At 32.6% G+C, this 19462-nt stretch overlaps 1 protein-coding gene across 1 annotated transcript in view; it reads right to left on the bottom strand.

Annotated features, from left to right (window-relative positions):
• Window positions 1-17519, bottom strand: part of LOC139485302 (putative leucine-rich repeat-containing protein DDB_G0290503) — a 38581-nt gene extending 21062 nt beyond the window's left edge. Inside the window, exons 1-4 of the mRNA XM_071269712.1 lie at window positions 17418-17519; window positions 15035-15254; window positions 6278-6459; window positions 5620-5661 (exon numbers count right to left, since the gene is read on the bottom strand). Of these exons, the coding sequence (XP_071125813.1) occupies window positions 5620-5661; window positions 6278-6459; window positions 15035-15254; window positions 17418-17470 (497 nt within the window). The 5' untranslated portion in view covers window positions 17471-17519. The remainder of the gene's footprint in view (window positions 1-5619; window positions 5662-6277; window positions 6460-15034; window positions 15255-17417) is intronic.
• Window positions 17520-19462: the final 1943 nt, after the last annotated feature.

The raw sequence follows: 19462 nt of genomic DNA, 5'->3' as shown, positions 1-19462 counted from the left end.
TTTGCGTAAAAGTGACAAAATAGATCTTAATCAGACAATAAAGTGGTATATTTCAAAAAGTAAAATGAAGATATACTTCACAATTTTTTAAGAAATTACCAAGAACCCACAATTTAGACCTATCGAAAACTAACTCTCTGTTAAAAAGGAAGGAAAATCACAAAAATACTGAACTCCGAGGGAAATTCAAAACGAAAAGTCACTAATCAAATGGTAAAATCAAATGGTCAAACACATCAAACGTGCGGTTAACAACTGACATATTCCTGGCATTGTACAGACATTTTGTTAAGTAGAAACTGGTTGATTGAACCTGGTTTTAATATAGATAGCTAAACATCTCACTTCTATGACAGTCCCACAAAATCCATTATTAGTATATTGACAACGATGTGTGAACAAAACAAACAGACATTATAGATAAAAATGTCAAAAATAAGGGTACAGCACTCAACATTGTGTTATAATCTTTATCACTATTAAATAAAACAAATATATAACAAAGAAGCACAAAAAGGCATATACCCGGCCACGTCCACTTGTATTTTTGTTCATCTGATGAGTTAAGCCTTTTTCAACTGATTTTTATAGTTCGTTCTTATGTTGTACTGTTATACCACTGTCCCAGGTTAGAGGGAGGTTTGGGATCACGTTAATATGTGCCTGTCCCAAGTCAGGAGCCTGTAATTCAGTGGTTGTCGTTTTTTTTTTTTTTTTTTTTTTTACAAATTTGTTTTTTGTTCAATTTTTGTACATAATTAATGCCGTTAGTTTTCTCGTTTGAATTGTTTTACATTGTCATTTCGGGGTCTTTTATAGCTGACTATGCGGTATGGACTTTGCTCCTTGTTGAAGGCCGTACGGTGACCTATAGCTGTTAATTTCTGTCATTTTGGTCTCTTGTCTCATTGGCAATCATAGCGCATCTTCTTTTTTTTATATATATACAAAGGCAAATAAGCAAATATGAATGACAGGACTATAAAGGTTAACCATAGCACAATAACACAATGACGGGATGAATATTTACAGAACCACGTCATATGTACCAAAGAAACATAAAGAGGCATATCGACAAAGCAAATTAGCAAAAATGAAATATATAAATAATTTTTTTTATCACAGAACAATAATGCAAGGACGGGATACATAGGTACAGAGTCAAATCAAATATATATCACCAAAAACAGACTTACCGGTAAAAGTAATATTCATAAAGACAATTTATCAAAAGAATACTATAACACGTTATTAAGATGTTCAACAACATCAATTCCAAGGAAATACTAAAAGACCAACTTGATTTTTTTTTTGTGAAGTTGATGCTGAATATTTATCAACAAGATCTTGGTACTTTCCGATAACTTTTTTCAGAAAAAAGATGAGAGACGTGATTTATATAAATTTGATCCTGGTATCTATGATGAGTTTACTTTTGACCTACCCTGGTTGATTAACTTTCTTCTCAGAAACTGGTGACGTTTTAAAGAGTCGAAGTAGAAGCTGCAAGCTCTTGAATACCGAATAACTTGGAAAATGTATATCCCATATGCAGGTGAAGTTGGTATATTACTGGTAAGGTGGGAGGAAATTGATAATTTCAAAGTTACAATACTCTCGTTTGTCATAGATTCTGGTATTGAGGTGAACGTGCATCATGTCAAATTCGAGGTGCAAGTTTAACCAGATGCTCCGCAGGGCGCAGCTTTATACGACCGCAGAGGTTGAACCCTGAACGGTTGGGGCAAGTATGGACACAACATTCAAGCTGGATTCAGCTCTAAATTTGGATTGTGATTAAATAGTTGACACAGAATAAGTTTCTGACACAGAATGAATGTGGTCTAATGAACTTAAAATATTTTTTTTTTGCCTCCTTTGAGCAATTCACCATGCTGTTGAATATTAATCCTCTCAAAAAAATGTTTGAAGAAATTTCCTTTTTATCTATGAAATCTGAAATGAGAAAAATTTACCCCCCCCCCCCTTTCCCCATTTTTTTTTTCACATCCCCCTTTCCCTTTTTCCAAAACTGATCTCAATTCAAATTTCTAATGGAGTTTGCAACAATAACTACTCATTTAAATACATCATAAAATATTAAAATGTAAAATAAAGTGGTTGTTATCGCTGAATGGTAAAGATTGTTTTAATTTATCAGTTGGTAGTAAAAGTGAATATACATTGTATATTGTACAAAACAATGATTTAAGTTGATTCAACTACTATTCTGGACAAAGAAAGATAACTCCAATTGAAAATTTCTTGCTATTGCACAATATTGTGCAATTAGATATTTTTTGCTATTGCGCAATACTGTACAATTGAAAATTTCTTGCTATTGCACAATACTGTGCAATTGAAGATTTCTTGCTATTGCGCAATACTGTGCAATTGAAAGTTTCTTGCTATTGCACAATACTGTGCAATTGAAGATTTCTTGCTATTGCTGAATACTGTGCAATTGAAAATTTCTTGCTATTGCACTATACTTAATATAATAATTTTGGATCCTGATTTGAACCAACTTGGAAACTGGGCCCATAATCAAAAATCTAAGTACATTTTTAGATTTAGAATATCAAAAAAGCTCAAGAATTCAATTTTTGTTAAAATCAAACTTAGTTTAATTTTGGACCCTTTGGACTTTAATGTAGACCAATTTGAAAACGGGACCAAAATTTAAGAATCTACATACACAGTTAGATTTGGCATATCAAAGAACCCCAATTATTCAATTTTTGATAAAATCAAACAAAGTTTAATTTTGGACCCCGATTTGGACCAACTTGAAAACTCACAAAATCAAAAATCTAAGTACATTTTTAGATTCAGCATATCAAAGAACCCCAAGGATTCAATTTTTGTTAAAATCAAACTAAGTTTAATTTTGGACCCTTTGGACCTTAATGTAGACCAATTTGAAAACCGGACCAAAAATTAAGAATACACAGTTAGATTCGGCATATCAAAGAACCCCAATTATTCAATTTTTGATAAAATCAAACAATGTTCAATTTTGGACCCTTTGGGCCCCTTATTCCTAAACTGTTGGGACCAAAACTCCCAAAATCAATCCCAACCTTCCTTTTATGGTCATAAACCTTGTGTTTAAATTTCATAGATTTCTATTTACTTACACTAAAGTTATGGTGCGAAAACCAAGAATAATGCTTATTTGGGCCCTTTTTTGGAACCTAATTCCTAAACTGTTGGAACCAACACTCCCAAAATCAATCCCAACCTTCCTTTTGTGGTCATAAGCCTTGTGTCAAAATTTCATAGATTTCTATATACTTAAACTAAAGTTATAGTGCGAAAACCAAGAAAATGCTTATTTGGGCCCTTTTTGGCCCCTAATTCCTAAAATGTTTGAAACCAAAACTCCGAAAATCAATCCCAACCTTACTTTTGTGGTCATAAACCTTGTGTTAAAATTTCATAGATTTCTATTCACTTTTACTAAAGTTAGAGTGCGAAAACTAAAAGTATTCGGACGACGCAGACGACGACGCCAACGTGATACCAATATACGACCAAAAAAATTTCAATTTTTGCGGTCGTATAAAAATGAAGCGAAAGACCATGTATGTTGTTTCTTTACTTTCTAGTTCTGGGTTATATACTAATGGTACCCAATCAGGAACGTTTTGGTTGTTAAAGGAATGAGTTACAATTGGCATCGCAACGTGGATATTTTATTTAAATATATTATTAATCATGGTTGAAATCGCAGGGCAGTGATTACATTGCATTAACATCGTATGACCACATTATTGATATTCACGAAACGTCCACCAGCAGTGGCATCGACCCAGTGGTGTAAATAGGATTATAATTTAGTACGCCAGACGCGCGTTTCGTATACATAAGACTCATCAGTGACGCTCATATCAAAATATTTATAAAGCCAAACAATACAAAGTTGAAGAGCATTGAGCATTGACCACAAAATTGATATTCATGTCAACACCGAAGTGTTGACTATTGGGCTGGTGATGGCCTCGGGGACGAAACGTCCACCAGCAGTGGCATCGACCCAGTGGTGTAAATGGTTATCAAAGGTACCAGGATTATAATTTAGTACGCCAGACGCGCGTTTCGTCTACATAAGACTCATCAGTGACGCTCATATCAAAATATTTATAAAACCAAAAAAGTACAAAGTTGAAGAGCATTGAGGATCCAAAATTCCAAAATGTTGTGCCAAATACGGCTAAGGTAATCTATGCCTGGGATAAGAAAATCCTTAGTTGTTGGCATGACACAGGTTATGTTCTTCTCATATATTTTATGATAGTATGATACTAAACCCCTAACGGGAGGGATTGTGACTGATATTCATATGATGAAGACATAATCTTTCAATCAGTTTAATTGAGGTCTGGAGCTGGCATGTCAGTTAACTGCTAGTAGTCTGTTGTTATTTATGCATTATTGTCATTTTATTTATTTATTTTCTTGTTTCATCTTCTGACATCGGACTCGGACTTCTCTTGAACTGAATTTTAATGTGCGTATTGTTATGCTTTTACTTTTCTACATTTGCTAGAGGTATAGGGGAAGGGTTGAGATCTCATAAACATGTTTAACCCCGCCGCAATTTTGCGCCTGTCCCAAGTCAGGAGCCTCTGGCCTTTGCTAGTTTTGTATGATTTTAAATTTTAGTTTCTTGTGTATAATTCGAAGTTTAGTATGACGTCCATTATCACTGTACTAGTATACATATTTGTTAAGGGGCCAGCTGAAAGACGCCTACGAGTACGGGAGTTTCTAGCTAAATTGAAGACCCATTGGTGGCCTTCGGCTGTTGTCTGCTCTATGGTCGGGTTGTTGTCACTTTGACACATTCCCCATTTCCTTTCTCAATTTTATTACTTACATTTTGTATTTGCCTCAATTCATTTAGCATTATGTTCAATTATTGTATAATTGAAATAATTACATGCATACTTAACCCTTTCCCTTTCAGGCATTTTAGACCTTTACTTATCGAAAAGACACTATCAAAGTTCAAATTTGCACCAATGGTCATGCACATGCCATGTTGGGCTCAACTGAAAGGTGATTGGTCAAATATTTCAGAAAATTAAGTTTGAAGATTATGCGTTCTGTTTTAGTCACGTGGTATATTTCCAAAAGTCACGTGACCGTCGGACAAAAGTGAAAAAATATGAAATCTTTGGGCAAAAATTCGTGCAGAGACATATTGTTGCGCTAATATGGTAAGGTTTTGGTGGAAACACAATGCCTTGAGTCTGCTAAAGACAGAAAAGTTATCATATTGGTAGTTAAAGAGGAATAACGTGCTATAGTCCTTGAAATATAGATGTTCGTAACATTCAAAATAACTGATTTTAGACGCTCTTTTCGACCAATTTCATACTTGCCAGGACACTAGTTTTTTTTCTTATTCGTATTCAATTAATCAACAACCTAAATTTTGTTTCTACAAGGGAAAACTCATTGAATTACCAATGAGCAACACAAACCAGTTCTGAAAACAGGTGCTTCAAAGTTATCTTCATATCTCATACAATCGATTTCAGAATATGACTGTGTAGTATTCAAGACATTATAATATAGGGAACATTGAATATTGGTCTCAATTTCTCTTACCGTGTTTCATATTCACTTTGCTGTTTCTTTATCTCGTTTTCTCTAAATAGTGAAAAATCAAATGTTCTAGTAAAGTAAGACAACATTCCATTATTGTTACAAACATAAACATAACAATTCTCAGAACATACACTTGTATTCCCTGAATACACTGATAAAAGTATATAAAACGTTGCAATATAGACTTGAAGGTGGAAATATATAGAGTTAAAGATCAGAAGAAGTTGCGTGGAATTCATGGTTATATTTCGAACGAGGCTTACAACTTCATTCATTTTATCTGCAATAAAACAGAAAAAAATAAAAAAAAATATCGGCTCATACAGAGGAACAACGTATACATGTATCTTGCAGATTTGTGAAAGACATTTCTAGTATTTCGTTTTTTAAATTGCGGTCCCATTTTCGAATTTCAGTTTAAGTTTCTAATCTCAATGATATACGAGAAACAATATGGTCTTTTACAGATTGTACTCTGCATATTTTATCGATTTAAGATTGGCAAAATATAGTGCTATTTAAAGAAAAGAAAAACAATGTTTACCTAATTAATCTGATAATATTTTGCAGATTTCTTTTATTGTTATACAATAATATTATGCTTTGTAAAATTATTTTCACAAAAGACATTTAGACCTGTAGTAGCTTCTCTACTTACGTAATTCTTAACTTGCTTTCTTTGTCTTGTAGTGCATTTTCGCGTTCTTCTATCCCAGATTTCAATTCTCTGATTTTCCTCTCTCTGTCAGACTTTTCTTTTTTGTCAATTCTATTTTGATCTTCGTATTGCCTAACTTCAGCTTTTAGAATAGATATTTCTTCAAATTCAACATTAAAGCCCTGAAAACAATATCAAAAATGTAGTCCTGTATTCTTACAAGAAATATAAACTGATAAGCTCTTCTCCATATACAACAGTTATGTCGTTAATCTTAAGGTTAGTTGATTCCCTAGTTTTAAATTGAACTGAACATGATCGTAATTACAAGCAGCACTAATAGTATTTAAAATTGATAGATATACTTTTCTTTATTCTTTCATTTAAGAATTATAATCTATTGGAGGTTTTGTATATTTTGGTTTTGTTTCATTAACGTCTACTAAACAGTTACTTTAAATATTCACCAGCACATATCTGCGCACGTAGTATATATTTACACAAGTGGTCTATCAAAGTGATGAAGTCTTCAATACTTAGTATTAAGAACCTACTTCCACTGGTCTATACAAAAAACGAAAGCCAACAATAACAACTCGTTAGTCTAAATATAAAAGCTATAAAAACTACACTGAAAACAGACAAATATGTGCTTTTATGAAAGTTGTAAGGCCTTAAGATCCCAAGAATATATGTATTCGTATTATTTTCTTCTTTAATACAGGAAATTGTAAAAAAAAATAACGGATAATAAACCTTTTTTTCATGATAAGTACTAATGTTCGTTCTTAATAACGAAGAAAAGGAACATGTATGCAAAGTCAGAAATTTTGTCCGCCTTTTGAAAATATATATTGTCCATACCAATCAATATAATAAAATAAATACGATGCAATTGGTACTTGGAAGGGAGAGGGGAAGTCTCTACAAATTTTCACAAGTCAATATAGTATTTTAAAATTTCATATTTTAGATATTCATTACACTAAAAATAAAAGTTTCGACAAATATGCAACAAACATACTTCTTTCACTGGATAAAATCAATGATTATTTTCTGTTTCAAATAATGTAAATGATTCTATAACTTCTACTCCTGTTATTCTGATATTTTGGTAGCCTCCGTTAAATTCATCTCTTACTTTGTCTAGATGCCCGATTAGACATTGTTGAAACTACATAATCTGTTCTTTGATTGGTGTCTAATCATACACTTAATCTCCTACGTTGTAATTTATGTGATGCCCCATGCTAGTGCTTACCCGTGTCTTGTTATTGGCTTACAAACAATCTTTTAAGAACTAGTATAAAACTTATTGAAGTTTAATATACAGAAATTATTAAAAGTACGGTACAGCTAATACTCGAAAACATAATTAAATATTAAAGGCTGTCAGAGCGACAGCAAACCGGGTTTTGTAACATGTATGTGTGTCCTACTGACATTTTTTTCAATACCACACGGACCACAACTCTGAACGTTAAAAGTGACAATCAAAAACTGTTGAACTCCACCTCAAATTTGTCACCAGTACCAATATATAAAAAAAAATTAAAAAGCTTTGGTTCATGAGTCAGAAAAGCATGGTCACGACTGGAAAGACCGTTTTTCAATTTTCAGAATAAAAATAAGAATAAGAATTGTATTAGTTTTAAATCCAACCAATAGGATTGTTTCTAAATAAAAACAAACAAACAAACATATAAATAACAATACGATAGACAGAAAACAATTATTTATGCAAATATGTAGCATTGAAAAAAAAAAAGATTATTAATATTTATTGTAATACTATTTTGACAACTTGCATCCTTTATAAAAGTATCTTTTCTAATCTTTTGATTATATATAACTGTGATGATTTGAATCTTATGTTAGATCGTTTACTTTAGTTATAGTTCGGCAAAGGCCTTATTTTATACATTTATATAAAATAAAATTAAATAAACATAGAAATGAATTAGATGTTTGGCGGGTAAACATTGGGTCAGGTCAAATATGAAGAGGTGTTCCAGAGGAAACTCTAATACAAGAAATAAGGCAATTTAGAAGACAACCCCTTCTTCAAGAATGGTACGGCTACCATTGGGGTATATAAGCAGGGGCGATTCCTTGCTCTTTGTCATTCGTATGAAGACAACAAAGACGATGGCATGATACTTACGGTACGTAATTATTAGAGAAGGATATCTCTTATACAAGTAATTTTAATTTAAGTGTAATAAAGAACAGGTTGGTGCCTGTAAGATTCCTCCTTTTTTTATGGAATTGCAATTCATGATTGTAATGCAACAAAGGACTTTTGTTTTGAACAATAAAATATGTTTAAACTAACAAAGGACAAGGTTTGTGCCTGTTATTTTTTACTTGTACAACTTGTAGTTTGTCAAGTATTTAGTTTAACGTACAAGACAAGTGCGTTCAATTTTAGGGTACCACAATGTACCATTATGACAAGTCGTAGCTTGTAGGGTACATTCATGTACGTTAAGACAGTGTGTTAAATTGTAGAGTACATTAGTGTACAAAGAGGACAAGCATGTGTCCCTCACAAAAGACAAATTAGTATATGTACAAATTTGTATCATTTGTATATATTTTAAAGTGTAATGATTGATGTATAGATTAATTCAACTGTTGAAGCAAGAGCAGTTGTATATATATATTATTTCGTTGATGTCACTATATGAATAAAGTTTATTTGTATTACATCCTGTAAATAGAACATTTTGGAACCAGTATCAAACTGGTAACTAACCTATTCTAAAATAAAAATAGACACGCTTAACCCTGTGAACACGTAACATCACATAAGTCAGCACTTCTGTGTTAACTTGAGTTATCATTGATATCTTATAATTATTAATTAACTGTTAACAAAGTTTTGAACTTTTGAAATACTAAGGCTTTGCTACCTCAGGAAAAGATTACCTTAGCTGTATTTGACAAAACTTTTAGGAATTGTTGGTCCTCAATGCTCTTCAACTTCGTACTTTATTTGGCCTTTTTAACATTTCTATATCGCGTGTCACTGATGAGTGTTTTGTAGACGAAAATGCTTCTGGCGTAAATATAAAATTTCAATCCTGGTATCTATAATGAGTTTATTTACAACAACTTGGTCGATGCCACTGCTGGTGGAGTTTTAATTCCCCGAGGGTATCTACAGCCGAGTAGTCAGCACTTCTGTGTTGACATTAGTTATCATTGATATGTTATAATTATAAATTGACTGTTACTACGGGGCGCCGAATGGGACTCTTGTGGTTTTGTACTCAAAATTCAATTTTGTACGGACAAAAGTGACTTTTGTTCAACAAAAATAAGTTCAGTTTAACAAAATTTGTATCATACTACAAATTTAAAATTTTGTCATACAAAATTATCTATCAGCGGACAAAAGTCACTTTTGTCATGACAAAATTCATTTTTGTTACACAGACTTGAATTTTGTTACCTAATTTGAAAATTGGGCGACAAAAGTCAATTTTGTATTCAAATTAGTTTAGTTTGGTTTCTGTGAACTAATTTGCATACAAAATCGACTTTTGTTACACAAAATTGACAAAAATGAATTATGTCTCAACAAAATTGACAAAATTGACTTTTGTCTCAACAAAATTGACAAAATTGAATTTTGTCTCAACAAAATTGACTTTTGTCTCAACAAAATTGACTTTTGTCTCAACAAAATTGACAAAATTGACTTTTGTCTCAACAAAATTAACAAAATTGACTTTTGTCTCAACAAAATTAACAAAATTGACTTTTGTCTCAACAAAATTGATTTTTGTCTCAACAAAATTGATTTTTGTCTCAACAAAATTGACAGAATTGACTTTTGTCTCAACAAAATTAACAAAATTGACTTTTGTCTCAACAAAATTGACAAAATTGAATTTTGTCTCACAAAATTGAATTTTGTCTCACAAAATTGAATTTTGTCTCACAAAAATCAATTTTGTCTCACAAAAGTCAATTTTGTCTCACAAAAGTCAATTTTGTCTCACAAAATTGAATCTTACCTCACACAATTGACTTTTGTGATTTAATTTCCATATCAGGTAACAAAAGTCAATTTTGTATGCAAATATGTTTATATTTGCATACCTTTTAGACAAAATTGACTTTTGTCATGACAAATATGAATTTTGTCTACAAAAATGAATTTTGTCATGACAAAAATTAATTTTGTCTACACAAATGAATTTTGTCATCACAAAATTGAAGTTCTCACAAAACAAGTCTGTAGCACATAGTTTTGTAAGACAAAAATGATTTTGTTATGACAGAATTGAATTTTGTACAAAACCACAAGAGTCCCATTCGGCGCCCCGTAGTTACAATGTAACAAAACTTTTCTACCTCAGGAATCGATTACCTTAGCTGTAATTGGCAAACCTTTGAGGAATTTTTGGTCCTCAATGCTCTTCAACTTTGTTCTTTATTTGGCCTTTTAAAAAAAATGATTCGAACGTCACTGATGAGTAGACGAAACGCGCGTATGGCGTAAATATAAAATTTCAATCCTGGTATCTATGTTGAGTTTATTTAAAATATTATTACGTTATCACACACCTGCACACAGTTTATATTTTTTTCAAAAACCATAACTCCTGATTTGAAACGAAAGCTTGTCTTTATATCAAATTGTTTTCATTGCCAGTGTCTTGCAAAAAGCAAGTTTTACACCCCTTGACACTCATTTAATTTTAGTTTTAAGTGTTGAATGTCTATTGTTTGTCCTTATGTGTTTTATCTGTCATAGGTTTGTCAATTATTCATTGGTTTGACCTTCTTTGTGACTATTGTCTTAGTGTTGAATTTCATTTGTAAATCAGTAATTTTGTTTTAAACTTGAGTTTAATTCCATTAAAGACCGTGCTTAGGCCCTTAAATAGAAAATAAAGAGATATGGAATAAATGTGCATGGGAGAAAATAGCATACAATACACACGAAAAACACAAATTATCAATGAATAGGCCGTTTATTCCTGTTCTTTATCTTGACAGTCTCTAGATGTTTTTAAACAATGAACGAATCAATCATACTCTACAACAATGATTTTTTTTAGATTAAGAAAGGGTCTGGGAAAAGCTCTGAATTCACTATTCTGCGTCATTTTTCCACAACTTTCAGTGGCGGATCCAGCCATTTTAAAAAGGGGGTTCCCAACACAGAGTAAAGGGGGGTTCCTACTATATGCTCCCGTTCAAATGCATTGATCGGCCAAAAAAGGGGGGTTCAAACCCCCGGAACACCCCCCCCCCCTGGATCCGCCACTGGCTTTTCCCCGAGACCCCTGGCCGAAATTAATTGGCCTCAATATGCTTGGCAAATATAGTCTGCCTCACTTTTTAAAAAAAAGCTAGTCACGGCCCTGACATCGATAATTTCGGCCAGATATTAAATGAGCCCTAAAATTAAGACATAATCCAAGAGAAACGCCGATCCTTTAGAGCGCGTTACGATACTATCAAATCTCATTAGAGTAAACAAACAATGAGATTGGGGATACCGATTTCGTGTGTCGTTCTTCAATTCTGATTTGAATTCTGATATTGAATCTAATCTGAAAATTGACACCTACAAACTCTTACATTGATTTTTTTTTAAATTAAAAAAATAATTAAGAAGTGAGCGACAACTTGCAAAAATGGTTAAATTGTATCCTCCTATTGCACAACTATATTCGTTGTGTTTTACATTGATTGACAGTAGATAAGGCTTGGTCTACATAAATAGTCAACGAAATTATTTGTCTGAATATGATATGATATTTGCAAATGTCTTTTTTTTTTCTTTACTATTATGGAATTTTCTATAAGGATTCCCCGCCACTTTTCGGGGGACAAATGGTTGATTGATGACCGATCTTTACAATAACTTCTGTTAAATCTTTTCAAAATATTTTTTAAACTCTGGACTAGTTTTAGCTTTATATATTTTAGAAATACTTGGCTATATCTTATTTATTCCATTAATAATTCTAATTCAAACACAATGTGTGTGTATCTCAGTTCTCAAGTTTTACATATTCCGCGGCTGATCTGAGACTCCTGTAGGGACCTCTCTCTCATCTATCTATCTATCTATCTATCTATCTATCTATCTATCTGTAATACTAAAATTACGAGGTCCATTTTGTCAGCCGTCATCACGTAAAAACGACGAATCAAAGAATTCAACTATATATAACTAATGTAGTACAAAGATGTAGATTAAAAATTAAACCACCCAAGGCCCTTTTGTTTTCCAAGTAATTAATATTGCCAATAATAAAGAAGTTCCGGGTCGAGTCCGATACCGATACCGATACCAATAGTATATTCACCTGTTACCGATAACCTTCAGAGGCGGATTTAGGGGGGCAGGGGGCCCGGGCCCCCCTTTTTGGGAAAAAATTGGGTTGCTTATATAGGGAATCATTGAAGCATGACTGGAGCGGGCCCCCTCTTAGGTCAGTCAGTGGGACCCCACTTATGAAAATTTCTGGATCCGCCACTGACCTTTTCTGTACGTTCCGCATCTGACAGGCGCACCACCAAACGGTGTATTCAGGATTAATATGCTATATAGTATTACACGAGTCATGATCACAGGGTTGACACTACTTAATTGTCAATTTGTTACCTATTGTAGTATTTTAATCAGTTAAACTTTCTAAGATAACAATACGAATCTATAATACTAAAATTACGAGGTCCAATTTGTCAGCCGTCATCACGTAAAAACGACGAATCAAAAAATTCAACTTTATATATAACTAATATAGTACAAAGGTGAAGCTTAAAAATTACACCACTCCAGGCCCTTTTGTTTTCCACGTAATTAATATTGCCAATAATTAAGAAGTTCCGGGTCGAGTCCGATACCGATACCAATAGTATATTCACCTGTTACCGATTACCTTATCTGTACGTTCCGCATCTGACAGGCGCACCACCAAACGGTGTATTCAGGATTAATATGCTATATAGTATTACACGGGTCATAATTACAGGGTTGACACTACTTAATTGTCAAATTGTTACCTATTGTAGTATTTTAATCAGTTAGACTTTCTAAGATAACAATACGAATACTAAAAATCTGGACTAAAATAAGGCGTATAGGTACAGTTTTCAATTTGTTAGCGGGCATGACGTAAAACAGCGAATCAAAAAATTCAACTTTATTTATAACTAATATAGGACAATGCTGTTGATTAAAAAGTACTCCATTCCAGGACCTTTTGTTTTCCAAATAATTAATATTATCAATAATTGATAAGTTCAAGTTCGACGGGTTCAAACAGAAAGATTTGAAAGCAGAGAAAACTGTGTATCTTATAATCGGCATGACTATATCAGATGACAATACTAATACTAAAATAAGGCTTGCGAATAGTTATATACTTTAATTCAGTCACGGACCCGCGATATCACGGTGTGTTCTAGTACTATTAAACGAGAAGACCTCATTTTGTGTGTCGCTTCTCTTCTTTCAACAATAAATTAATCAACACGCTTCTGTGTCCTATAGGTACAGTGCATAGTCGCATTTGTCATCCATTCATATGATTATTCAGATTGAGTTATTTTGGGAGAAAAACGAGAAAAAAGGCATCCGGATATTGTCCCGTCATTGGACGAAATTTTAAGTCAGATTAGACTTCCGGTTTGCGTTTTTCTGTATACTTTGAACATACTACATATACTACGAATAAAGTGTATTTTCAAAATTCTATCTGCTATCATTTTCTAGTTTACTACCCACGGCGGTCACAGAGTTTATTAAATAGAGAGGGTCTGTATACTATATCAATGACCACCATGGATCGATAAGTAAACTTAGAATTGAGAGTAAATACACTTTATTTATATAGAAATGAATGTTCATGATATACAGATAAGCGCTAAAATTATTCATGTGAACTTTTGATACCTTTTTTGAAATTCTCCAGTCATTAAATCTTTTACAAAACAGTGGCGGATCCAGAAATTTTTGTAAGGCGGGGGGGGTGGGGGGGGGGCGCTGAGGCTGACCTAAAAGGGAGGATGCTCCAGTCACGCTTCAGTGATTCCCTATAGAATCAATCAAATTTTTCACACGAAAGGGAGGCGGATCCCCAAGCCCCCCCCCCCCCCCACCAGCCCCTGATTCCGCCTATGCAAAATTCATTGATTACAAAAAAAAGAAGATGTGTTATGATTGCCATGTTGATACAACTCTCCACAAGAGACCAAAAAGACACAGAAATTAACAACAATAGGTCACCGTACAGCCTTCAACAACGAGCAAAACCCATACCGCATACTCAGCTTTAAAAGGCCCCGAAATGACAATGTAAAACAATTCAATCGAGAAAACTAGCAGCCTTATTTATGTACAAACAATGAACGAAAAACAAATTTGTAACACATAAACAAACGACAACTACTGAATTACAGGCTCCTTTCTTAAATGTTCATAACATACTAAATGTATGTTCATATTGAAATTGATAGAAAACCAAAAATTGGGATTTTTTGGAAATTAACGGAGGAGGAATAAAAAAAATACATTTTCCTGTCCCCAATAACCTATGATACTTTTGCTGAAATTCTCCAGTCATTCAATATTTTACAAAATTCTTCCAACAACACTTTACATACTTTAAACTACGCTCTGAATGCCCGCGATTTCGCGGGTGTGTTCTAGTATACAATAATATGATAAAAATAGATAATATTTTCAATGCATATCCGATTCTGACATTTCGAAATTATACATACCGTGTTCAGAGAATTAAAATGACCGTGTACGTTATGTAACAGATGTTGTCTAGCAGCTTCAAAGTTACGACTTCGATTTTTTTCTTTAGCTTTTTTTGTCGTTTTTAGTTTCTTTCTCAACTGGTTTAAACCATTTTCCACAGCAGTGATTTCATCTTTTACACTGTCATATTCAAATTCCGATGCTCTCTCCTCTTCCGAAGATTGAATTTCTAACTTTCTGCAAAATTTTAAAAATCATTCTCATAAAAAAATATAAATATTTAACTTCCATAATCAAATGATAAAAAATTTGGAAAATTCAAGAAGTTATTATAGAAAGGCGAAATATTACAAAGGGATATTCATACTCAAAAGTATAGAAAACAAACTGACGACAACATAGCAAAAACAGAAAAGGACCAAACGACAATCAACAGTAAACGAACACAACATACAAAACTTCAGGCTGAGCAACCAACAAAATCCGGAGCTGATTTCAGATGGTCCAGAAGGATAAGCACATTCCGCTCCACGTGTGGCACCAAGGTCGTGTTGCTCGTACAAGTAGAAAATCGGGATGAGTCTGATTCGGTGGGTCATATTCGATTAATTAACAGAGGACATAATTGTTGTTACGAACATATTTAACGTCGCCATCTTCTATACGGAAGTTCGTTTTACACTGTCTTAAGAATCGAACCCATTTACTTTATTATTAACAATATATAACAAAATGTCTGGAATCGAACTTGGATGTTATTTGAATAATTACTTTAGATGTATGTTTCCAGTTGAATTCATTATTCTACGTTATTTTGATTGAATAACAGCAATCCCGCGTACGTCATTCTTCATTTCAAAATGAATTGCATGAATTGTAACATACATGGTGACACACGTTTCCACAATAAAGTGAACATGTAAATGAAATAAAAACTTGATCGTAATCGTGTTTTCATTATGATCATATCGAAAAAAATATATACGCATTGAATGCTTCTTTTAGTAATTTCATAGGGTTGTAAAAGCGTTGAACGTGTGTACATTTTTAAAATAAAGCGCTTCCGCGCTTCATACAAAGTGTAATTCGGGCAACGCTTTTATATCCCGATGAATTTATAAAAAGGTTTTAATTTAAAACATTGAAAGCTATTTAAATTGTTACACAAATTTCAAATTCATTTTCATCCCTTAATGAACCCCCGATTGTGGAAAAAGCGTTCCATAATGAAATTGACATTGCACCAAAAAAAGCACAACTAGTTGCAGTATAAATCAGCAGATGAAGCATTCACTTGAAAAGTAAAATATACGGAAACGTCGTCATGCAACGTTCACATAAATTCATCTTTTTAAAATTAGCAAGTATAACTTGTTACAAGCATCCATTTCTCGAAAAATGAATAATAAGCTTGGACTAATGTCAAACTGTTCTTGATATTTGAATGAATAAAACAATTAACACATGATCTTTTATTCGAATTTTAAGGATGTGAATTCAAGCATGGATAAAATGTGGGTATTCCTCATTACAGAATCATGGATTGTTTGGAGGTTGGTTCAAATATTATAGATTATTACATCATTTGATACAAGTGGATTATCGAATTTATCCAATCGAGATAGTTAAATTATCAATTTTAAAGCGAGGACTTTAAAATTTATACTTTAACTATCGAGATTGGATAAATCCGATAATCCACGCGTTACTATGTAATAATATGTTTCCCTAATGATTAAAAGATAAATTTTCTTCTTTTCTAAACCAAAATCCCCTTCCAGTGCCTTCCACTTTCCACGAAGTTGTCAATTTCATTAACACCTGCTATTAGAACATTTTGATCAATTTTTTTATACAATTGGTTCGGAAAGGGATATATTTCCATAGAATTAGAGAAACACATTTATCTATAATTTAATACAATTTCAAAATGAAATTGGTGTAACTATAGAACTTTATATAGTAAACATGGTATTAATAAAATAAGGCTACATATAAAAAATAAACACAGAATAGGAACTTTATAAAACTATTAAAAAAAAGTACGTGAAAGAAAAACTGTTAAAATATATGCAATTTAGGTACCCTCATGTTATATAAATACTATTCTAGGTATTTATTTACACAAATGTATACGTATGTAGTTGGAACAAATTTATGGACCTCTCTTTTTAGGCATGCTTATACGTGAAAAAAATAGTCTGGTATTTTACTGGATGATTTGGTCTGATCAGAGCTTTTTTTTTTCTTTAATGATTGAACTAGAATTCTGGGTAAAAGCTCAACAGATCTCAACACTGAAATATTATAATGGTTCTACTTTTGGTTTTAAAAGGGCCGGTCAATGCCAGTATGCCTTTAGTACTAAAGTTCCATTTTATTAAATAAATTCTTAATTACCTTTTCACAGTTCTAGTGCTTGCTCTTTTGGGTATGAATCTTCTAAAACTCATTTTCACTTCTAATGTTCTAATACATTTGCACAGGGAAGTAAAATTATGTACGAAGTGCCGACAAGGACATTATCTGGTAATAATATGTTGCTATTTTTAAAACAATACAGGTAATATTACCTGATGTAGGTATATTTTGATGATCATGACAGTATCCTTATTTATGTTTTAGGGGAGGGGGAACTTGTATGTACAAAACTTTAAACCATAAAATATATAAATAGAAAGGATATTCCATATCAGCACATAATAAAAGAGATAGTAAAAAGTTAATATGTTTCTTGAAAGGTTTACACTACAAATTTCACTCTGGTATTTACACTACAAATTTCACTCTGAAACAAACCTGTGTATCTGGAAAAGTTTTAGAACACGGCTGAACCGAGATAAATTAAAATTGAATGTATTTTCAGATCATATTAAACACATAAAACAGTAAGAACATCATGCAAAAAATAAATAATAATATCAAGCACAACAATTAAAAAGCAAAATTAAAGCATATAAATTAAAAGTAAACATCAAATGTAGATAAACTAACATTCATGCAAAAGCTATTATATAAAGTACTAAAAGTAATTCAAGCATTCAAAACACAAATAAAAAGTTATGCATCAAAATATAAAAGCCAGAGTATACAAGATAAATATATAAATGATCTACAGCTCACTGAGAACTGCATGCGGAACACTGACACGAACTGCCCTCCCAATTACCAACCAAACTTATAAACTGACCCAAAGGCATGTCTTCCCTTATCTTATTCGGCCTTTCGTTCCAGAGTTTGGCTCCTGTATATCTGAATGAGTGTAGCCCATGGGTAGTTGTCCTTACCCATGTAATGTATTGGCTTTATGAGAATAAAAATATATATTCTTCGCCTGTAAGCACGCTGCTGCAGCCTACGTTTTCTAATGCTTAATCGAGACATCTTTATTATTTTTAAACTACTGCAAATCATCAAAATGGCTTTCATAAAGAAGCAACCACTTAACTTAAAAAGGGGGGTGGTATTTTGTTAATTTATCTGTGCCAGAAATTTTTCCGCGCAAACGTTTTATTCCGGTTTTTTTTTCGATGCTGGTAATCATTTTTTTTTTTCAACATTTAACACTATAATGTATGGGGAAACTCTTGATTTAGAATATTTTTGTATCATCTGTAGGACCTTTTTTTTATCCAATTGGGGTTCGGAATATTTCCATTTAATGTGAAACCAATGTCCAGTACATTAAACTAATTGTAAACAAGTTTACTGTACATGGCGTTTGATGGCCTAACTTTCTCGATGCTTTTTTACACATGTTAGAAATATGGGCAGCAAACTTAAGCTGATAGTCAAGTGTTACACCAAGTAATTTCACTTCTTTTTCACAATGTATGATATTAATTACCATCTAGATTAAAAGAAATATTTTTATTTATAGTTTGCTTGCCAATGGCTATTGTCTGAAACTTGTCAGGGTTGGCCTTCTCAGATTTATACGTAACCAATTTATTAACTCTCTTTCTTTTTCTAAAATATTTACTACAGTGTCTATATTAGAATGTGAATATGACCAAATATTGCCATCTGCATATATACAATGAACTGCCGTGATACAAATCGAAAAATTTCATTCAAGAAAATATTAAAAAGTACAGGTCCTAATATAGAGCGGGCTTGCGGCTCACCTTTATATATATATCTTTCCAGGTACTTTAAATCTATACAAACTTTTACACATTGTTTTCTTTTACTTTATAAATAGCTGTCTATCAAGCTTAAAGCTGATTCAGATAACCCATATGCCTTCAGTTGTTTTAAAATTAATAAATTATGAGGAAGGCAGCAATATATTGATTATCATCAATAGCCTTCTTCCAATCATCAAGTGCTGTCTGGCAGCCGTATCCTGCTCTAAAGGCAGAAACTGAAAATCAGAATGCGTTAAAAAAAAAAATGTGCGAAACCAAAGGACTTCCATCGAAACCAAAGTCTCCAAAAATCCG

This window comes from Mytilus edulis, chromosome 8 (assembly GCF_963676685.1).
Source record: "Mytilus edulis chromosome 8, xbMytEdul2.2, whole genome shotgun sequence".
Lineage (NCBI taxonomy): Eukaryota > Metazoa > Mollusca > Bivalvia > Mytilida > Mytilidae > Mytilus > Mytilus edulis.
Note: the sequence above shows the minus strand (reverse complement) of the source record. Positions and strands in the feature narration are given on the sequence as shown.